This window comes from Perca flavescens, chromosome 2 (genome assembly GCF_004354835.1).
Source record: "Perca flavescens isolate YP-PL-M2 chromosome 2, PFLA_1.0, whole genome shotgun sequence".
Taxonomy (NCBI): Eukaryota; Metazoa; Chordata; class Actinopteri; order Perciformes; family Percidae; genus Perca; species Perca flavescens.
The window spans coordinates 399,113-422,827 of record NC_041332.1 but is presented as its reverse complement, the minus strand read 5'-3'; the positions used below and the strand labels follow the sequence as shown (position 1 = coordinate 422,827).

General features: G+C 44.3%; 2 protein-coding genes across 3 annotated transcripts; both read right to left on the bottom strand.

The window, feature by feature from the left end:
* Positions 1–2,852: 2,852 nt before the first annotated feature.
* On the bottom strand, positions 2,853–13,498 carry LOC114571623 (wiskott-Aldrich syndrome protein family member 3). Of its 2 annotated transcripts, XM_028602677.1 has the most exons (10): positions 13,337–13,498; positions 8,702–8,837; positions 6,932–7,066; positions 6,683–6,836; positions 6,142–6,259; positions 6,007–6,051; positions 5,154–5,278; positions 3,313–3,561; positions 2,962–3,082; positions 2,853–2,883 (listed from the first exon to the last, which is right to left on the bottom strand). In XM_028602677.1, exons 2-9 carry the CDS (start codon positions 8,832–8,834, stop codon positions 3,040–3,042), a joined length of 1,002 nt encoding a protein of 333 aa, XP_028458478.1. In that variant the 5' UTR covers positions 8,835–8,837; positions 13,337–13,498; the 3' UTR covers positions 2,853–2,883; positions 2,962–3,039. The 2 variants fall into 2 exon arrangements, with proteins under 2 accessions (XP_028458478.1, XP_028458469.1); XM_028602668.1 differs by having other exon boundaries at positions 6,007–6,259.
* A 4,543-nt stretch (positions 13,499–18,041) lies between these two features.
* opn6a (opsin 6, group member a) lies at positions 18,042–23,462 on the bottom strand. The gene is made up of 6 exons (XM_028598882.1): positions 23,333–23,462; positions 21,031–21,236; positions 20,725–20,824; positions 20,266–20,370; positions 18,939–19,162; positions 18,042–18,587 (listed from the first exon to the last, which is right to left on the bottom strand). The coding sequence occupies exons 1-6, from the start codon at positions 23,460–23,462 to the stop codon at positions 18,042–18,044; spliced, it is 1,311 nt and encodes a 436-aa protein (XP_028454683.1).
* Positions 23,463–23,715: the final 253 nt, after the last annotated feature.

The window sequence follows — 23,715 nt, the reverse complement described above, 5'->3', positions numbered from 1 at the left end:
AATCCTCTACAGCCAATCAGAGATTAATAAATCCTCTACAGCCAATCACAGATCCGGCAGCACAGGAAGAAAGTCCTTCATTTACGACCAATCGCAGAACGGATATAAACAAAACAGTAGCTGATGTCATTGTTTTTCTGCTTCCTGTTTTTACAGGCGAGCTGTGATGTCACACACAATGCATCCTGGGAAGTTACAACACGGCAGCGTGTGACTCACCGACGGTTACACTAAAAATACCATGGCAAAGCTGAAACCACACGCCACTGATTACACTCCAACACGTCACATAACAAGTTAAGGAATTAATAAATAATAGGAAAAAATACTCTGAAAACTAAAATATAAAATCTGTAAAATATAAAACAATTAACAAATTAAAATCTGAAAGAAATTTTAACAACGAGCAGCAAAATAAATCCATAAATATATAAAGAAATGAGTTCTGATCCGCATAACAACTTTTACAAACACTTCTAGAAAAGCCGTTAGAAACATCAAACAGGAAGTCAGAAACATCAAACAGGAAGTCAGAAACATCAAACAGGAAGTCAGAAACCTTTTCAGGAAGGAAAACAACCAGGAAACATTTTCACCGCTGCGGCCTCTACATGATCCTCTGTTTTTTGGGGGGGGTTATCTAGATATTTCGGGGCCAAACATCCCTGGTTCTGGATAATCTAGATATCTCCTGGTTTTAGATGATCTAGATATTTCCTGGTTCTAGGTGATCTAGATATTTCCTGGTTCTAGGTGATCTAGATATTTCCTGGTTCTAGATGATCTAGATATCTCCTGGTTTTAGATGATCTAGATATCTCCTGGTTCTAGGTGATCTAGATATTTCCTGGTTCTAGATGATCTAGATATCTCCTGGTTCTAGGTGATCTAGATATCTCCTGGTTCTGAGTGATCTAGATATTTCTGGTTCTGGGTGATCTAGATATTTCTGGTTCTAGATGATCTAGATATTTCTGTTTCTGGGTGATCTAGATATTTCTGGTTCTAGATGATCTAGATATTTCCTGGTTCTGGGTGATCTAGATATCTCCTGGTTCTAGATTATCTAGATATCTCCTGGTTCTGAGTGATCTAGATATTTGTGGTTCTGGGTGATCTAGATATTTCTGGTTCTGGGTGATCTAGATATTTCTGGTTCTCGATGATCTAGATATTTCCTGGTTCTGGGTGATCTAGATATTTCTGGTTCTGGGTGATATAGATATTTCCTGGTTCTAAATGATCTAGATATTTGTGGTTCTAGATGATCTAGATATTTCCTGGTTCTGGGTGATCTAGATATTTCTGGTTCTGGGTTATCTAGATATTTGGGGCCAAACTCCCTGGTTCTGGATAATCTAGATATCTCCTGGTTCTAGATGATCTAGATATTTCCTGGTTCTAGATGATCTAGATATCTCCTGGTTCTAGGTAATCTAGATATCTCCTGGTTCTGAGTGATCTAGATATTTCTGGTTCTGGGTGATCTAGATATTTCTGGTTCTAGATGATCTAGATATTTCTGTTTCTAGATGATCTAGATATTTCTGTTTCTGGGTGATCTAGATATTTCTGGTTCTAGATGATCTAGATATTTCCTGGTTCTGGGTGATCTAGATATTTCTGGTTCTGGGTGATCTAGATATTTACTGGTTCTGGGTGATCTAGATATTTCCTGGTTCTAGATGATCTAGATATTTCTGGTTCTAGATGATCTAGATATCTCCTGGTTCTGGGTGATCTAGATATCTCCTGGTTCTAGATGATCTAGATATTTCCTGGTTCTAGGTGATCTAGATATCTCCTGGTTCTGGGTGATCTAGATATTTCCTGGTTCTAAATGATCTGGATATTTCTGGTTCTGGGTGATCTAGATATTCCTGGTTCTGAGTGCTCTAGATATTTCCTGGTTCTGGGTGATCTAGATATTTACTGGTTCTGGGTGATCTAGATATTCCTGGTTCTGAGTGCTCTAGATATTTCCTGGTTCTGGGTTATCTAGATATTTCCTGGTTCTGAGTGCTCTAGATATTTCCTGGTTCTGGGTGATCTAGATATTTTCTGGTTCTGGGTGCTCTAGATATTTCCTGGTTCTGAGTGCTCTAGATATTTTCTGGTTCTGGGTGCTCTAGATATTTCCTGGTTCTGGGTGATCTAGATATTTCCTGGTTTTGGTTGATCTAGATATTTCCTGGTTCTGAGTGCTCTAGATATTTCCTGGTTCTGAGTGCTCTAGATATTTCCTGTTTCTGGGTGCTCTAGATATTTCCTGGTTCTGGGTGATCTAGATATTTCCTGGTTCTGGGTGATCTAAATATTTCGGGACTGTGTTTGAATGTTTGAATGCAGCAGGTTTCCGTGGTGTTTTACTTCCTGTGTGAGTTTTGGGTTCTGACCCGTCAGTCGGACCACTCCTGGTCCTCGGGCTCAGAGTCGTCCTCTGATTCGCTGTACTCCACCGCAATGCGGCGCGACAGGATGGTGGCGACATCATTTCCTGTCGGCTCTCGCTTCTTGGCCTCTTCCTGTTCACGCTGCTCCTGAACCTTCCGGAGCTGGATCCCTGCAGACCGGAGGAGAGTTTTATTTATACATACATATACATATATATATACATAACATATATGACAGCTAACGACTAACAGCTAATGGCTAACAGCTAATGGCTAACCTCTGCGTATGGCGGCCAACAGGTCGCTGCGTGCGTCGTTCACCGGTGCGTTGATTCCAGCGGGGGGCTTCCTGCCATCCGTTGCCGGGGGCAGCGGGGGTGCGGCCGTGGCCGGGGGCGGGGCTTGGCCTCCGGGCCGGGAGGGGGAGGGGACGTAGTTAGCCGGGGGGGGGGGGAGGGGCTGTAGGGGCGAGTGAGGACGGCAGTGCCACCTAGGGGGGGGGGGGGAGGGAGACAGCCGTCAGAATCACAGGAAACCAAACACGAGTTAGAAACAAAACGTCCATTACCTTGGTTACCAGGAACAGCTGCTGGGTGCAGCGGTGTTGCCATGGCAGCGGGGTGGGTGGAGCTGTTGGGGAACGCCATCAGAGGGGGGGGCGGAGGGGGGGCGGAGGGATCTGATGGTCACTGAGGACAGACAAACGTCAGAGGTCAAACATCAGTCAGAGAGAGGGTGTGTGTGTCTGTCTGTGTCTGTGTGTGTGTGTGTGTGTGTGTGTGTGTGTGTCTGTGTGTGTGTGTACCTGTGTGTGTGTGTTTGTGTGTGTGTGTCTGTGTGTGTCTGTGTGTTTTTTTGTGTGTGTGTGTGTGTGTGTGTGTGTGTGTGTGTTTGTATGTGTGTGTGTGTGTGTGTGTACTTGGCCTCCTTGGCAGCGTGTGTCCGTGCTCCGTTCTGATTGGCTGAGCCAGCCAGCGGGGGCTGGTGCTGGTGATGATGCGGCTGGTTCCGGCCCAGAGAGTGCTGGCGGCCTGTTGCTGTGGCGACCGCAGAGGAAACAGAAGAGGGTCTGAGGGCGCGGTCCAGCGACTGAGTCTGACCGCCACCACCCAGCGCTGCCGTGACGGGATCCTTCCCATCATGCACTGGGGTGTCATGGTGGAGGGAGCTGGAGGGGGAGGAGCCACACGGGGCAGAGGAGTGAAAACCCTTCACCCTTTCTTTAAGAACACATGATTATATACATCTAAATATAACATTTATGTTATATTTGTGTGTTTGTGTGTGTGTGTGTGTTTGTGTGTCTCGGTGTGTGTGTGTGTGTGTCTGTGTGTGTGTGTGTGTGTTTGTGTGTGTGTGCGTGTTTTCAGCACACAGCAGAATACAAAGTGAAACTAGAGAGGTTAGGAAGGACACAGCTGCTGGAGGGAGATGAGAGGAAAACATAAATAAAATACACTTATGTGGAGTCTAAGGCTACGTTCACACTGCAAGTCTTTAAGCTTAATTTGCTCAGATCAGATTTTTTGTTTGTCTGTTGACATGACCTTTTAAAACGTGGCTTATATCAGATTCCAGTGTGAACTGTTTGCGGTTTTGAACTGACCCGCATGATCAAAAGACCAATAACAATGACATCAGATGCAGCACGCTGCTGCACTAAAGTTAGGGTGGTTATGGAGGAAGTCTTTTCACTTTTATTTCTAAATGTTTGTGTAATGGCAGCTGTAACATTAATGAAACTAATCAGGTCTAACACCTCCCTCTCCCTCCATCTTGCTCCATCACTGTTCTCCATGTTGTAGGCCTAGTCTAGTTCAGTCGGCAGAATGACTATTATGCCCCATACTTATTCTGCCACATTTTTGTCCCGCTACTAGTCACGGAGCGTTGCCAACACATGCACACAAAATACATTAAAACGTGTGTAATGATCGGGAATGGTGTGCTATGACTTTTCTAAGAGATTTGCCGCGCGGTTTTCACGAAATCAGCAAAAAAATAATTCCCATAGACTTTAATAGGAGATCTTTGGGAAATTGCTTAACATCGCTCAAAACAACCCCCGTTTGGGGCCATACTGTATCGCCATACTTTAATGTAGAAAAATTATTAAAAGTTTAAACCGAAGACAACACCTTGGCGTTTATTGGGCTGAATGGGCATTCTGATATCAAGCATGGTTTCTATGAAATCACAGTTTATGTAGCGTCCAGTTTTCAGACCGGTTCAGATTTTCCAATGTGTGTGTATGGGGACAAAATGTTGAGAGTTTGCAGTACGATTCTCTGAAATCTTTCCAAACTAATTGCTCTCTCCCCTACAGTTTTCACTCTTCATACATCATGGTTTGTCAAAATGTAGAAAATGTTGTGCCGGTCGCAGACGTGTAACTTTGGAATCCACCGGACTTAAACTTTTGGCTCTGTTCATACCAACTGCTGATAGAAATAATGTATAAAAAATATATCTGGAAGGACTCAGATGGTTCCCTGTTTGTTACCTGCTCTGTGTCGCATATATTTGACATCACAGAGGGGAATCTGAACGTAGCCTAAGGGTGACTGTACGTACCTGTCAGGTGACATGGAGCCAGCAGAGGGAGTGTATACCTGTCAGGTGACATGGAGCCGGCAGTGTACCTACCTGTCAGGTGACATGGAGCCAGCAGAGGGAGTGTACCTACCTGTCAGGTGACATGGAGCCGGCAGAGTGTACCTACCTGTCAGGTGACATGGAGAGCCGGCAGAGTGTACCTACCTGTCAGGTGACATGGAGCCGTCCGAGGTGTGGTAAGGTGACGGAGTGATTCGAGCATCTGGGCGGAGCTCCTTGTCGTACGCCATCAGGTTCCACTCCTGTCGCCGGTTCCGAGCTTTCCGAACCTTCACAGGAACAACAAGGACTCTTAATACATAGTGCAACCTGCACAAACATTGATTCTCTTCCATTTTTATAAATACTTTTTAAGATTGTACATTTTTATTAGCAACTTATATATGTTTGTACATTGTTTCCTGTGTATATTTTTGTAATAGTTGTTCTTGTATTCCATCCTATTTATTATTTCTTGTATATTCTCAATGTGTGCTGTGTGTCTGATATTTGCTGCTATAGCACTGACCGATATTTGGCATTTTACAAACTATTGGTATCGGCATTTATAATGGCTGGTAAACAAATATTTAAAAAATAAAATTAAAAACGGACGAAACCCCTTTTAACCATGTTCTGAGTGTTGGCGTTGCATAGTTTGTGCACCAGAGGGTGCTCTACTCTACAACGTCCTTGTTAGCAACACTCTGAGATTTTTGTTGTTTTTATTGTGCTTTTGTTCAAAGGACTTTACGTTTCATATCTTAAGTTTGTATTTTTAAGTTTATTTTTAAACTGCATTATCATATTATTTTAGTGAGGACTCAAATATCTACAAATAACTAATGTTAGGGAAATCTGTTCATGTTTTTGAACATGTTGTTCTTTTAAATATATATCAGCCAATATATATAGGAATATCGGATTTTTTATCGATATCGGCCTTAAAAATCCTTTATTGGTCGGGCTCTAAAGTCTAGCTAATCTAATTTAATCTAAAATTAGATAAACTATTTACCTTCTTCACCTCCCGGCCTGAAGACTCCTCCACATGCTTCTGTTCCTGGATTAAACAAACAGAGCTTTTCATTCTGTTGTTGTAGTTTTCAGATAAAATGTAAAGATGTAAAGAAAGAGGAACAGATGGACGGACCTTCTGTCGTCTCTTCTCTTTGCGTTTGTTCTCGGTGGCCTGAAGCATCTTCTCCCTCCACAGGCTGAAGAAGTAGGACGGGTCGGTGTAGAACTTCAGACCATCCTTCTTATCATCCCTACACACACAAACACACACACACACACACACAAACACACACACACACACACACACACACACACACACACACACACACACACACACACACACACACATTTAAATGCTTTTATTTGGATCTAAAAAGCATCGCAAGAAAACATACAAGATCCAAATACTATGGGTCATTGACAAGGTCACAGGTCTACATGGCTCACATACTTTTACAGGTCTTTCCTGTACACACACACACACACACACACACACACACACATCTCCTCCCACCGTGCAGTGTTTGGGGTTTTTAGCGCCCAACGTCGCCTTTCAGGCAGTGCGGCAATCATTATAGTTAGGGTGAGGGTTAGCTGCCTGTAAGGCGACATTGGAGGCTTAAAACACCATTGAGGCCACACAGCGTCTGTCTCCATCAAGAGGTGTAACTGACCTGTAGGGGGTCAGGATGTTGAGGGGGGGGGGCTTGTCACTGCGTTGGTACATCTCTAGGACAGGGTTGAGGATGGAGCTCCGGGACACCACCTGCTGGTCCTGGATGGTGCTGCTCCTGAAAGCTTTCCTCATGTTGATGTCCTGCAGAGACACTACAACACACACAGGATGGATGGAGGGATGGATGGATGCATGGATGGATAGATAGATGGATGGATGGATGGATGGATGGATGGATGTTCCTCACCTTCCTCCACGGTGGAGTCCAGCTGAGTGACTTTGACAGCCAGCAGGTCGACTCTCTCCTGCAGACTGCTCATCCTCACGTAGAAGGTGTTGGCCTCGCTGAACAGCTCGCTGAAGATGTCCTCGGCATGGCGGCCTGCAACAGACAGCACACCTCCGGTTACAGGGCTCACGCTCTCTTCATGTTTCCTAATGGGTCCCCCTTTGGACAAACTTGTGTTGGATAAGGGATAGTTGCTGAATGGACAAAACATCAGAACCAAAAACATGGTGGACAGTAAAACCATGGCAAAAACATCAAAACAGTGTGCAGGGATCAACTCATGGGCAGCTGCTACCATAAACTAATTCTTCAAAAACGCACCCAAACATACTGCTGCTAAAGTGCCGACCATATTCAGATGCCTGTACACATATGTGATAGGTTTGGTATGTGTGCATGCAGATGTTTGAATGTATCTTATCTATTCTAAGGACTTTCTAGAGACCAGTCAGTTTAAGATGATATGGTCTCACAGTAAAACCTAGCTTAGAATGGGCACAACTGTCACACAGAGGAATTGGAGCCAGGAATTTGGGAATCTATTAGGAGCACGTGCCATAAAAGGTGTAGTTTAAGAGTAAACTGTTCCAACTGAAATAGATGTCTCATGCTGTGTAAGCACAAAACATGTTTAAAAGGTATTCACTATGATGTACATGTGGTTGATCCTTGGGCAAACATGTCTGTATGCTCATGGCTGTTCCAGTGTCATGAAAGTTTGTTCATTGTTTGAATAAAGCTGCACTTGATTTGTAATCATTGGAGTGGTCGTCATCTTTGAGGTCTCCCAACATCATTTCTGAATCATCACCCGATATCAATATGTTACACAACTATAAAAAGCATAAATATAAGAACCTTTTGGTCATGTTATGGATAACTAACCCAAACAGACCAACATGGCGGCTCGTTTGGACACTCTCAAATTCAAGGAAAATAGTTCTGTGAGAAATAATGTGCAGCTGCTGAATCTGTCTTCGTTCCAGGTCGACAACGGTGACTTTAGAAGATGTTCAGGAGTTTTCCAGAGGTAGGGGGTCCAGCTGGACGGACTTCCTCTCTCTGAGTGAGGTAGAGTTACAGGAGATTGGTCGGATAATTGGTGCAGCCGTCATTCAATTTATTGCACAATTTACAAAGAATATGTTTAGATCATTTCCTCTCTAACTGGGAGGTTTATAAAGAATATGTTTAGATCATTTCCTCTCTAACTGGGAGGTTTTATAAAGAATATGTTAGATAATTTCCTCTCTAACTGGGAGGTTTTATAAAGAATATGTTAGATAATTTCCTCTCTAACTGGGAGGTTTTATAAAGAATATGTTAGATCATTTCCTCTCTAACTGGGAGGTTTTATAAAGAATATGTTAGATAATTTCCTCTCTAACTGGGAGGTTTTATAAAGAATATGTTAGATAATTTCCTCTCTAACTGGGAGGTTTTGGGACTGATTGCTGGGATTGTTGTGGACCAAGTCCACACGGAGATCCACAGGTAAGAACCAATGAGGTTTAACCATGTTTCAGCTAATTTAAATAGCTCACGTTACGGTGTTGTGTCAACAGTTAACTTAATTTAATAGTGGATGAGGACTTTTGTTTAGCGGGGTGTAAATCTTCCACCAGAACCAGTTCCTTCCTGAGACTATTTAGCGCCACCCACAACCGCTGTGATTGGTTTAAAGAAATGCCAATAAACCAGAGTGTGGAGACGGAGACTATAACTCACTAAGTCCTCCGAGTTGTTTGATGACGGCGGCCAGCGTGCTGTTGGTGACACACTCCAGCTCACTGGCGACGCCATCAGGCAGAGCGCCGCGACACAGATACCTGGGCTCAATGATCCTCTTCACCAACGGCATGATCTGAGAGAAAGAGGGGGGGAGAGGGGGGTCAGATCGTTTGAACTTTTCCAACCCCTGTGTGTCAGTACTGATATTTCTGATAGAGAAATGTTCTATCTCTCGTAGATAAAGAGCTTGGCTGTGTTCGGATGCTGAAGATGAATCTATGATCCATCAGGAGACTGAGATGCTGCAGTAATAAGATCTTTACTTCATCAATAAAGATCTGAGTTCATACAGCTGGACAGAGAGGGCAGGTCTGAGGTCTTCTCCTCAGTTTGGGGAAGAAATAGGTGCAGATATTAGACAGGGGTTTAGGGATCCTACCACAGGAAGTGTTACGTTTTTCAATAAAAAGAAAAATGCAATTTAAAATCATTTTGGTCCGTTATTATCTCCATATCTGTGTCTAAAACGGTGGAAAAGCTAAAGCAGATAAAACATAAATAACACTCAAAAAGCTTAAAGACAAAACTTAAAAGTCCATCCATTAGATGTGAGAAAACTCTTTGAGTAACTTTTGATGTTTAGATTAGATTAGATTAGATTCAACGTTATTGTCGTTGTGCAGAGTACAAAGACAACGTAAGGCAGTTTGCGTCCAACCAGAAGTGCTAAAAAGCAGAAAAGTGCAACATGAAACAAAGTATAGACAGGACAAGAAATCTAGTGCTGTGTAGACAGTAGTGTACAGTTGGTTAACAGAAGGTGGTTTAGAGTAATATAAATTAAATATAAATATGTGCAGTGTATTAGCAGTTACCTTATAAGAGCAGAATAAATATGGCTATGTAATATGAACAACGTATGAACAACATGTACAGATATGTGCAATGTAGTAGCAGTGACATTATAATAATAGTAGAATAGTAGTAGAAGAATAATATAGATATATGCAGTGTATTAACAGAATATATAATAAGAAAAACTAAATAAATATGGATATTCAGTATATCCATATTTATTCAGTGTTTCTTATTATATATTCTGTTAATACACTGCATATATGCAATGTGCAGTGTGGTAACATTATAATAGTAGTAGAGTAAGTTAATGTGCAGGATGAATAGTATGAAGAGCAGTAGAATATGTATAGGTGTAATTACAGTATGTACATCAGTAAATAAATAGAACACTATGGGTGGGATAGGGGGGTTGGGGGCACATTGATTTTACATTCATATAGCTTAGTTGGTACCCAACAACGATATTATGAAGTGAAAAGAATACTTCCTGTTTGTAGCCTACAGTTTCTTACACAGAAAAGAGTTCCTAGAGATGATATGTCTCCAAAGAAAGCCAAATAACATCTGATATATAATATACATATGGAGCTGAGCGCAAGATCTTTCAGGACGACTTCCTAAACATAATTACTCCTCACTCCCCTGAATGGATCAGCTGTAGAGGCGTTCACTTTAGTCTTAACCAATCAGAGCAGCCAAAGAAACTCGAGCCAATCAATGCATGACATCCCTGTTTTAAACCTGTCTCTCTCTGCTGCTCAGTTGTCATTTCAGGAAAAGTGCACCACCCTCCTCCTCCCCTGCTCATCCGGTCTTCGCCCCTCTCGGTTCCTGGGTCCTCTTTTTGGCCTAGCAAACGTTTTTTTCACGTTAACACAACAACAGGCACGCCATACACACTGGTTTAGGCTCGCGAGCCGGCCAAAGAGTAGCAGGCTAACGGTACGTTCTGAGTGGATGGCGAGCGCGAGATGCCGAAATGGATGCCAATAAGATGCTGAATGGAAAGTTTACTTTTAAGAAGTTGCCAAATGGTTCCATTGAAAAGACCAAAGTGATCTGTGTTTTGTGGTTGTGAACTGAGCTATCATCGCACGTCCAGTCTGAAATACTACTTGATGGCCAAGCACACAGCTGATGGACGAGCACACAGCTGATGGACGAGCACACAGCTGATGACCGAGCACACAGATGATGGACGAGCACACAAATGATGACCGAGCACACAGCTGATGGTCGAGCACACAGCTGATGACCGAGCACACAGCTGATGGTCGAGAACACAGCTGATGGCCGAGCACACAGCTGATGACCGAGCACACAGCTGATGGTCGAGCACACAGCTGATGACCGAGCACACAGCTGATGGTCGAGCACACAGCTGATGGCCGAGAACACAGCTGATGGTCGAGAACACAGCTGATGACCGAGCACACAGCTGATGGTCGAGCACACAGCTGATGACCGAGCACACAGCTGATGGTCGAGCAAACAGCTGATGGTCGAGCACACAGCTGATGACCGAGCACACAGCTGATGGTCGAGCACACAGCTGATGACCGAGCACACAGCTGATGGTCGAGAACACAGCTGATGACCGAGCACACAGCTGATGGTCGAGCACACAGCTGATGGTCGAGCACACAGCTGATGACCGAGCACACAGCTGATGGTCGAGAACACAGCTGATGACCGAGCACACAGCTGATGGTCGAGCACACAGCTTATGGTCGAGAACACAGCTGATGGTCGAGCACACAGCTGATGGTCGAGAACACAGCTGATGGCCGAGCACTAGGGTTGGGTACCGAAACTCGTTTCCACTATGGAACCGGTTCCTATGCAAACGGTAGTTATCGGACCGGATTAGAACGCAAATTTGGGTTCAGACTGAAATATTTTCTGTCTGTCGCTCCGGACAGCGGCAGACTCTTTTTTCTTTCTCCCTTTTCTGCTGAGTGGCCACGTGCCGGCTCGCGGTGTGAAGCGCGTGTCTGCGCTATTCTGTGACATGCAGTCTACAATCACTGCTGATAGACGGCTTTTTGTAAACACTCCGAAACGGGCGTAAAAATATCACACTCTCTCTGTAGTCTACCGTTAGCTAGCTACCGTAAATGTAGGCTACTTTTAAAATGTCATATTTTCTCTCTGGCCTCACCAAAACGGACGTAAAAGCATATTAACCATTCACTGTACAGGATCACTAGTAAACCTATTACACTTGCTCTGCTAGTCTATAGTTCAGGACCAGACCCTGTAGCCTGGTGGTGGGGGGGTCTGCAGACTCATACAGGCCTCTGGGACACCGTCTGAGAAAGTTTCTCCTGTGCAGGACATGTCATAAGTCAGGAGAGGTGTCCTATCTGGCCAGAGAAGGCAAATATGGTCACTTTTCTGCAAAAGAATGGCTAAAGTTTAAAGTTCTTTAACTTATTAATAGTGTAACTGTTATTTGTTAAATTATTGTAGTTGTTTGTTAGGTGACTTAGGTTTACTTATTATATATGTAAGTACTTTAAAACGTAAATATATTGTTAAATTTAAATACTTTTCAATTTTTTAAAAACATTCCATAAAAAAGCCTTTACTTTATGTCATTTTTCAGTTTTTCAAGAATGACTTTAGGAATCGGAATCGTTTTAAAAGTACAGGTTCGGGATCAGAATCGTAAAAATCCAAACGGTACCCAACCCTACCAAGCACACAGCTGATGCCAATTCTCCCCCCCCTCGTCAAAGCCAGGCAACAAAAGCACAAAGCAAGCCAATCCACTTTTCCATGTTGATAAGAGCATTAAAATGAGAAAAAAAGTGGGACAAAAAGAAATCAGGGGACATTAAGAATAGATAAAAATGTGCGATTAATTGCGAGTTAACTATGACATTAATGCGATTAATCGTGATTAAATATATATATATATATATATATATATATATATATATATATATATATATATATATAGTATATATATATATATATATATATATATATAGGCTACTGACAGCTGTTATTCTCTGTGTGCTAGGGCCACCACGTTTGGAAAGTCCTGAAGAATTTTAGCTCAGGCTTTTCATCTTTGCACAATAGTTAGGATGATACACTGTCTCAGATGGCATCACCGTGGCAACACAGAACATGGTTACCGTTGCCAGGAGACAGGATGGTTTGGCTCTGATCTGATCACACGTCTCGGTGTGTAAACGGGTCAGATGCCGGAGCAGAGCTGTCGACACGCAGGGCTGTCTTTTATTAAAGATTAAAAAAACATTCACCTGTCACATTAACCATCAAATCCTACATCATATACAAAATATATTCAAATGTTGGCGGAGTGAGTTTAATAAAACACACTTCCTGTCTTCACTTTCTTTCTGAGCTCAGCTGTCTAAATCAGTGGTAACCATGGAAACCAGTCTCCCTGCAGCGTCTCTCTCTCTCTCAAACACACACACACACACACACACACACACACACACTCACTCATTCACACACAGACACACACACGCGCACACATTCACAGACACACACACATGCACACACGCGCGTGCTCACACACACACACACACACACACACACACACACACACACACACACACACACACACACACACACACACACAGTCACAGTGAGAAGCAATCTGGTTGCATGACGTCATGCGGTCATCTCAGCCTGCGTGTGTGTGTGTGTGTGTGTGTGTGTGTGTGGACGCTGCAGGGAGACTGGTTGGATCACGGCTAACAGACAGATAACTGATCGATGACACTCACTCACCGCGCGCTCCGTTTCCGGTGTCCGGTCGGTTCCGCCGAGGCTCCTCCGTCACCGAGCGGCGGACAGCGGCCTCTTCCTCCGCTCCGCGGCCGGGAATATGGATGCTGAGAGAGATCTGACGTCTGACACCCTCTCGGGGCCGCTCGGAGCCGCTCGACTCCTGTCGGAGAACTTCGGCCGAGCGCCCAGTGTCTGAAGGTGGATCATAGATCAGCTAGGTTTAGGCAGGGAGAGTGGGGATTGGCCAGGGAGTGAGTAAGATTACAGAGTAAGCCAATCAGAGGCACAATAAGGCGGGCCACGAGGCACGTCCTGTGACGTCGACACGTCTAGCAGATCCGATCTAGCATCTGTCTGTTGAGACTTGTTGAATAACTTGAAGTATATTGATTAAAGCCCCCCCTCCAGTTAATGTATGAGGTTGTTTTAATTTATTCCTTCATATGATTTTCCTTTTTCATATATTTTATTTGTTTGCTGCTTAGAATTATTTGTAGAATTGTTAAGTGATATAAAAATGATGTTTTGTATTTGAAAGCTTTGAATAAAAATAATAAAAAATAAACAATAAAAACGTAAAGTAACATCAAGGGTTTACAGTGTACTACAGACCATAATAAGCTGCCATGTCACCGTGGTTACAGCGTGTTTATTATTAATATTCATGTTCAAGGCTCTCGAGGACGTCTTCTTCACATATAGGAAACACTAACATCACATTAGGCCTCATTTGCATATTTAAAATAACATCAGTAATCAGCGGGGGGGGGGGGGCATGACGATATCTGTGTGTTAAAATATTCAAAATATCTTTCATCTTTAATGGTTTTGATGTGTTCACATATTAAACAACATTTTATTCATAAAAACATGGAGGACACAGATGTTTTAGTGTCTGTTGAGCAGTTATTATGGAGATCATATAACCTTACACAGGCACCGATTTATGGCTTCCCCCGTGGGTGCTCACGGGTAGAAATCTAGACCACCCTAGCGGCAGTCAGCCAGGGTCGTCTAGAAACTCTCTGTTGGCTTGTGAGCTGGAAAAACCAAACTCTGGTCAGGCCAATCACATCGTGTACAGAGCGGGTGGGCGGGGCTTATGGCTGCTGCTGCTGCTGGTGAACAGAGGTCTTCTGGAAGACTTGGAGTTCAGCTTTTCTTTGAGAAAAGAACAAAGAACGACTCTGAAGTCATTCTTAAAAAAGGAAGATGTGTTCAGAGTTTAAAGTTGAATCTACTAGCTAGTGTTGCTCTGATTGGTTGGAGTGCTATCCTATTACGTGCAGAGAGAGTTTGAAAGACAACCGTTTAACCCGCCCCTCAGATTGAGCCCTGACCAATGGGGAGTTCCCAGACTCAACATCTGGATGTGGGGCTGGCTGATCAGGCTAGCTCACGGGCGCACGCCCTTTAAAAAAAAAGTAGTAAAAAAATGTTTTGTGTACCTGGAACAGTAGTTCAATGTGGCCAAAAATGGTTTGAAAAAAAAATAAAACAGGAAACAGAGCAAAATACAAAACAGAAATACAGACTACCAAAATAAGACAAAACACCAAAACCATAATAGAAATAGCCTAATTAAGACAACAAGTGATTAATCTCTGCAGACAATATATAAAACAATGTATACTGTATATCTTTTGCAAAATAACAATAAAACAATAGATGGAGGAGCATATTATTTTAGACGGCGGGCCATGTCGCTGTCCGCGGTGCTGACTATAGACCCGGGACAGACAGTCACTGTGTGAGTCCAATTTTTTTTTAACTCACCTCTACTTGTAGAGGAAAGACATTCTCCTATCCTTCATTGTGGCAAAGCGCTCAGTGACTCTGTCACATAGCTCTCCATGGGACTTCAGGTCTTGTGTTACAGTGGCTTCCATTGATATCTTCGCCAAGTGGCCCAGACTCTCTTGTCCACAGCTGTTTCTGAGGTAGGTTTGAATCCTGTTCAGGCAGGAAAAAGACCTTTCTGCAGATGTGCTTATAAGGGGTATGGTGAGCAGCAACCTCAGTAGTTTGCATACATCACATAAGCAGTGGTCAGCTCATCTGTTACGAGCATATCCAGCAGCTCAGCTGGTGGCTTGTGAAAGAGGGCATCTGCATAGATGACCTGCAGTCCATTTCTCAGTCTCTGTTCATCAAACAGTGGGTAGGTCTCAACCAGCTGAGTGATCTCGCGGCTCGAGAATCCTGCAGGCTGGGAGTACATCTTGAACCATGCATTATCCAGGACATGAAAAAAACTCACATGTCTTGGAATTGTTGTGTCATATGCTGCACAATGCCATCAAGCAGTTGGAAGAAGAGGTGTCGGTAGTTAACCACGGAGCCTGTGTCCTCTTGGTTGCCATCTGCTCTGACTCCTAGCTCGAAGCCCTGGCAGGCCCGACGGCTGTGTTTGCGTCGCTGGTTTGGTGCTCCAACAGTCTCCACTGTGTTCTCATACAGCCGGTTGAATGTTTGTTCAGGTAGCTCTCAGTGCATTAGGAGTGCTGTTGACTCTGGCGTTACATTTTGTGATGTCCAAAGCTTTGCTCTGGAGACAACCGTTTAACCCGCCCCTCAGATTGAGCCCTGACCAATGGGGAGTTCCCAGACCCAACATCTGGATGTGGGGCTGGCTGATCAGGCTAGCTCACGGGCGCACGCCCTTTAAAAAAAAAGTAGTAAAAAAATGTTTTGTGTACCTGGAACAGTAGTTCAATGTGGCCAAAAATGGTTTGAAAAACCTTAAGCATGAAAATGAAATCAAAGTTGTTCAATTCCTGTTTCAGGGCAGAGCTCTGTACATCCTTATCCCATCCAGGCTCAGTCATGATCCGGTCAAAAGCAATCATCAATGATGTACATCCCTCATGTACAGCATGCACGGCTCAGCTTTTAAAGTTCCACCAAGTGGTACTCCCACCAGGTACTCGGATACTATTGTCCACCTCAGCGAGTAGTGCTATCCGTTTACATGAACGGCTGAAGAAGTTGTGGAAGCAGTCAAGAGCTTTGATTCCTGAATGTTGCTTGTTCCCTGAGCCAAAACTAAATTTAGTTTGTGTGCATAGCAGTGAATGAACAGAGCATGTGGACATTTCACCTTGACGAGTTCCTGTAGACCGCCTCTTTGTCCACTCATGCAGCTTGCTCCATCGTAGTTGGCTTGCCCGCATCACCACAGCAGTTATGGCTTCAGCATCTTGTTCAAGGCTAATGTCAAAGAAACCAAGAAACCCCTCACATATCATGCCTTTTCCATTTACCTAGCGGATTATGACAGTCAATTGGCACTTGCATGATATGTCTGTGGTGTCATCCACTTCCACTGCTATGAATGGTGCTGTGTTTATTTCTTTATCTGTTTCTTCCTGAATAACATGAGCAGTGCTTTATGTCATTCTGAATTGTCTGTGACATACCCGTAAATGTTGTAGCTGATGCTAGATGCTCCGCACCTCCACAAAGTTCCCCTTGTTGCCAGAGCTGCTAGCTGACTCGTGGTGGCCACGGAAAGCCTGCTCTTGGCGTCCAAGATACAGTACGGCAATAATCAGTCTCTCATATCCACCTGTTGATTATGCCTTGACACACTTATCACAGCCGCTTGATCCAGGGCTTCATTTATCCTAAGTCGTCCAAAAAGTTTGAGTTTGAGTTCAGATGTTATGTGACTTTGTGATTTTGAATGCCTCTCTCAGATCAGATCAGCAAATCTGGCTTGGCTCCATGGGTTGTTTAAAGAACTGCTGCAGCTTGACTGGTCAAACAACAGGCAAGGCCAGCAGAAAAGCCTTCCTGTTAGCCATTCAGTTTTGGGATAGTTCCCATCACAAAAAGATGGAGCCTTTCCCTTTGCTCTCCTCTGAGTTAGATCCAGCTTCGGTGTAGGGCTACCGCTCTCTTTAACTTTCAGTTGTATCTCAAAAGCAAGTTTAGTGAAGTCATTTTTATCAAGAAACTCAAGATTGCCATCCATTTTGTAAATTTGCTGCTAACTGACTGTTAGCTGACGCCAGCCTGTTACCATAGTTACGCATCTGTTTGAGGCATGTGATTGGTGAGAAGCCAGGGCTTCTCTGTTTTTTTTCTTTACGATGAATTGACCATTCAGTGTTGACCTCGGTCAAACTTAGCCTCAATCTGATTGGCTGAAAATATTTAGTTTTTCTCTGAGGGATGCCAGGAAAGGCTGGCCTCTGGAGCAACTAGGGGTTAAGTGCCTTGCTCAGGGACACGTTGGTTGATGTATCGCAGTGGGAATCAAACTCAGAGCTCCCACACCAAAGGTGTGATATCCACTGGGCCACCACCACCACTGTTGAGACTCTAACATGTCAACGCAATGAAACCTGGCTTTATCCAAAACTCACATTTCTGTTACTTAACAAGATAATGTTTAATATGCATGTTTAATTTATACAGCAAACTTGAAAAGATGATTGTCTTAAAGTCAGTAATCAGCTGGAAAATTCATAAAGATATCTGTTAGTCTAAATATATGCTGAATATAAATAAAAAGGACACATAAAAACATTTATATTCTTCTTTTTCCCGCCATTCACTTTCTGCAAAAATTCTTCTACGTGGGAAACAAACAACGCAAAATGGTCTCTACTCTGCAAACAAAATACAAGTATTAAATATAAAAATATCTTTATTCGGCCGTTAACTCTCGTACGCGTTGGTCAGAGACTGCGTTGGGACATCAGAGTCTGTCACACTCAAAGTCGGCGCTGCTCTCTGAGGGGTGGGGCATGTTGATGTAGAACACTTCCTTGTTGGTGACGCTGCTCTCCAGTGAGAGGGGTGTAGCCGTGTAGAACATTTCCTTGTTGGCGACGCTGCTCTCCGATGGGAGGGGTGTGGCCGTGTAGAACACTTCCGTGTTGGCTGGTGGGGGCGTGGCGGGCGGGCTCTCCGGCAGTGGGTACGGGTTGTTGCCGGGCGAGTACTTCTTCTCGGTGCGGTTCAGCGGGACTTTGAGTCTGGCGTCGGCTTTGGGTCTGAAGCGCTTCAGCCGCACGGCGTCTTTGGCGTCGGGCGTGCACGGCAGCAGCACGACCACGTCTTTACGGAACTTGGAGCTGAGCCCGAAGTAGATGAGCGGGTTGTAGAAGCTGGCGGACTTGGCGAAGAGGCGCGTGAAGATGCTGGTGAGGTTGGGCACGTGGTAGCCCCAGGCGGACCAGATGGACACCACAGCGTACGGAGACCACGCCAGGATGAACGCCGTGCAGATCACGATGGAAACCTGCAGGAGGCGGAGTGGGAGGGGGGGGGTTCACAGGGGACAAAAGCATCAAAAAACATTAAAGAAAATGTGTTTTATTGACACAACATACTGTAACATGACTTTTATGGCTTTTATGACTTTTTCGACAAACTATACTTTTTATCAGATTTTTTTGGACATACTCATTAGAACTGGGATAACCAAATCATAAAAATAGCTTTTTAACCTATAAAACTAAACAAAAATAACATAAACTATTATTAGTTTCAATTCCGGTCAAAGTTGAATATTCCCAAATTGAAATTTATAAATTCTGTGTGTGTGTGTGTGTGTGTCTCTGTGTGTGTGTGTTTGTGTGTGTGTCCTCACGATGGTGACGTCTCTCTCGATCTTCCTCTGACGGTCAGAGAGCTCCCCCCCGGCGGCCATGGCGTTCCCTCTCTTCACCGTGTTGATGATGGAGATGTAGCAGAAGAGCATGATGAGCACCGGCAGGAAGAAGCAGCTGCTGAAGATGGAGATGATGTAGGCGCGGTAGGCCGGCAGGTAGCTGGCTTTGGCCCAGTCGATCTCACAGGTCCCGTACCCCCGATCTGCAGGGGGCAGGGGGCAGAGGCAGACCAAATGTATTTTGAAAAGTTGACTGACAAATATGAAACCGGACAATAACCTACGTAAACCCCCAAAATCATAAGTTGCCTTTTTTCATTGTGCTTTGGCTTTGCACATACTGCATACAGCCTGTTAACATAGACATACTGTAGGTCTTAACAATAATCTAGCCTATAGAATAAGTTTCTTTGCTGTTTGAAGTTCCCGTGATGTTTCCAGTCTCTGGGTCAGACTCAAACACACGGAGCTCTGAAGCAGACCTGTGTTGCTTAGTGTCCACTCTCTCTGTAGAAATAGAGGTGAGCAGCGTTCTTCCCTGGTTTGTGCAGCTTCAGGGTTATAAAGGACACGTTGGTCTAGTTTCTGGTTTCCACCTCCGATGTAGAGCAGCATTCAGCCTCTTCCATAAACTTTGTCTCATTCAGAGACCAGAGACCCAGACGGGGCTCTGAGTCTGTCAGGAGTTCTGAGATCTACCGTCTCAGCAGAGATATCACGTAATGCATAGCCGCAGACTTTGGTGCAGGTAGATTATTTTCTGAAATATTGTGACTTTATTCTTGTAATAGCTTATTATAACTTTATTTTTCTCAAAATATTATGACTCCTCCAAATCTCAGAGAACACAGATGGGATGAGTTATATTTTGAATGTGCACAAAGTTTTGAAAATGAGCAGAAATCTTTCTCAAACATCTGAAATATTACAGTCCAGGGGTTTATTAATTCATTACAATGAACAATGTATCATTGAGGTGAATAATGTTCATATGCACATTTAAGGAGGTTACTTCCTGAACAAAAAATGCAAAAGAGGATGGAGGAGTAAATGATGCCAGCTAAATTCCCAAGAAGTCGGCGTGTTCCTTTAAGTAAACTAAAGTCGTGGCCGGTTAGCTCAGTTGGTAGAGCGGGCGCACACGTGCAGAGGTTTATTCCTCGAAGCAGAAGGTCCAGAGTTCGAGTCTGACCTGTGACGGTTTTCCTGCATGTCTTCCCCCCCTCTCTCTCCCCTCTCTCTCAGCTTTCCTATCCAATAAAAAGGAAACTAAAGTCAAGAGGTCAGAGGTCAGGGTTCAGAGTACCTTTGTAGCTTGCCCAGCCAAGCAGAGGCGCTCCGGCCCAGAATGCAGCTGTGATCCAGATGAGCAGTAGAGTCACGCATACACTGGTCCGGGTGATGTGATGGGCTGAAACGTGCACACACACACACAGTTGAACAGTTAATCATGTGATTTCTTTAAATACTCTATACTAAGATATAGTTCGGTTGTAGTCTCTGAGGGAATCTGGTTTATCTAAAGTATAACTCAGTTTACTCCTTTTCATCCTGGGTAAGTTTCTTTCATCTTTCATCTTTCCAGGTAAACACAAATCAAATGATACCACTGACACACCGGTCTGATACACTGGTCTGATACTGCGGGCTGACTTACATATAATCTATATATATATATATATATATATATATATATATATATGTTATATTTATGTTATATTTATGTTCTGTATGTGTTAGAGAGAGATGACCTTTGACCTCTGACCTCTGCTGGGGTGACAGCCTTTGATGTAGCGCGTGATGCTGATCGCCGTCAGCGTGAGGATGCTGATCAGACCAAATATCAGCGTAAAGAACCCGTCTACCTGCAGGAGACACAGACAGGTTAGGAAGAGACACAGACAGGTTAGGAAGAGACACAGACAGGTTAGGAAGAGAGACAGACAGGTTAGGAAGAGAGACAGACAGACAGACAGGCAGACAGGCAGGAAGACAGACAGACAGACAGACAGGCAGACAGGCAGACAGACAGACAGACAGACAGGCAGACAGACAGACAGACAGGTTGTACCTCGCAGGTCCATATGGAGGAGATGATGAAGTCGCTGCCCTGGAAGACGTTGAAGATCTCGATGATGCCTCTGGAGTAGCCGAACACGGAGATGCTGGCGTCGGAGACGGCCAGGTTAAAGGTCAGGTAGTCAGTGGGCTGCAGCGTGGCTCTCTGCCGGCACAACACGAACAGGACGATGCTGTTTCCAAACCAGGACAGCCACCCTGAACGCACCGCAGAGCAGAGCACACTGTCAGGACACTCACATCCACACTACTGGGGCGTCTACAGGCCACTCAAACAGACAGGTTAGGAAGAGAGACAGACAGACAGACAGGCTGGGCTGCAGCGTGGCTCTCTGCCGGCACAACACAAACAGGACGATGCTGTTTCCAAACCAGGACAGCCACCCTGAACGCACCGCAGAGCAGAAAGTCAGCACACTCACGTGCCACACTGCACTACTGGGGCGTCTACAGGCCACTCAAAAAGATTAATTTACTATTGTATGTGGCAGCGGAGGAATGTAACTAAGTACATATACTCCAGTACTCTCCTTCAGTCCAAATGTTGAGGTATTTGTACTTTACTTGAGTCTTTTCCTTTCATGTTACTTTCTACTTCTACTCCGCTACATTTCAGAGAGAAATATTGTACTTTTTACTCCACTACAGTCATCTGTTCCAGCTTTAGTTACTAGTTACTTTAGTTACTCCACTACATTCATCTGGTACAGCTTTAGTCAATAGTTACTTTAGTTACTCCACTACATACATCTGTTCCAGCTTTAGTTACTAGTTACTAACCTGTTACCATCAGGGTGAAACTGGTACTAACCTGTTAACATCAGGGTGTAACTGGTACTAACCTGATGTCATAAGGGTGTAACTGCAACTAACCTGCTCCCATCAGGTTGTAACTGTTACTAACCTGTTACCATCAGGTATTAACCTGTTACCATCAGGGTGTTACTGCTACTAACCTGTTACCATCAGGGTGTAACTGGTATTAACCGGCTCCCATTAGGGTGTAACAGGTACTAACCTGCTCCCATCAGGGTGTAACTGGTATTAACCTGTTACCATCAGGTATTAACCTGTTACCATCAGGGTGTTACTGCTACTAACCTGCTACCATCAGGGTGTAACTGCTACTAACCTGCTACCATCAGGGTGTAACTGGTATTAACCTGTTACCAACAGGTTGTAACTGGCACTAACCTGCTACCATCAGGGTGTAACTGCTACTAACCTGCTACCATCAAGGTGTAACTGCTTCTAACCTGCTACCATCAGGGAGTAACTGGTATTAACCTGTTACCATCAGGTATTAACCTGTTACCATCAGGGTGTAACTGGCACTAACCTGCTACCGTCAGGGTGTAACTGGTAATAACCTGTTACCATCAGGGTGTAACTGCTACTAACCTGCTACCATCAGGGTGTAATTGGTATTAACCTGTTACCATCAGGGTGTAACTGGTATTAACCTGTTACCATCAGGGTGTAACTGCTACTAACCTGCTACCATCAGGGTGTAACTAGCACTAACCTGCTACCATCAGGGTGTAACTGCTACTAACATGTTACCATCAGGGTGTAACTGGTACTAACCTGCTACCATCAGGGTGTAACTGGTATTAACCTGTTACCATCAGGTATTAACCTGTTACCATCAGGGTGTTACTGGTATTAACCTGTTACCATCAGGGTGTAACTGGTACTAACCTGCTACCATCAGGGTGTAACTGGTATTAACCTGTTACCATGAGGTATTAACCTGTTACCATCAGGGTGTAACTGGTACTAACCTGTTACTATCAGGGTGTAACTGGTATTAACCTGCTACCATCAGGGTGTAACTGGTATTAACCTGTTACCATCAGGGTGTAACTGGTATTAACCTGTTACCATCAGGGTGTAACTGGTACTAACCTGTTACCATCAGGGTGTAACTGGTACTAACCTGTTACCATCAGGGTGTAACTGGTATTAACCTGTTACCATCACGGTGTAACTGGTATTAACCTGTTACCATCAGGGTGTAACTGGTACTAACCTGTTACCATCAGGGTGTAACTGGTACTAACCTGTTACCATCACGGTGTAACTGGTACTAACCTGTTACCATCAGGGTGTAACTGGTACTAACCTGTTACCATCACGGTGTAACTGGTACTAACCTGTTACCATCACGGTGTAACTGGTACTAACCTGTTACCATCAGGGTGTAACTGGTATTAACCGGACCCTCGGCACAAACACACACTTCCCAACTGGTCTAAACCCTTTCTCCACTGTGTGTGTGTGTGTGTACCCACCAAGCAGCAGCAGGTAGACTCCGATGATGGTGTCTCCCTGGTCAGATAGGGGAGGGTCCCGCCCCCCCCCCAGCACCAGGCTGTTGTTCCTCCAGGGGGCGGGGCCTGCATCAGCGGCGACAGCGGACATGTTGCTGCTCCGACAGTCTGCAGCTCTCTGACAGACAACAGGAAGTGTCTCTGTGTGTGTCTGTTAATCTCAGGTAAATATAGAGCTGATCCTGGTTCAGCAGCAGGGGGGCCACCGTCACAGGCTAGAGATCACACACATACACACACACACACACACACACACACACACACACACACACACACACACACACACACACACACACACACACACACACACACAGCAGGGCTCTGATTGGCTGAGGCTGCAGTGT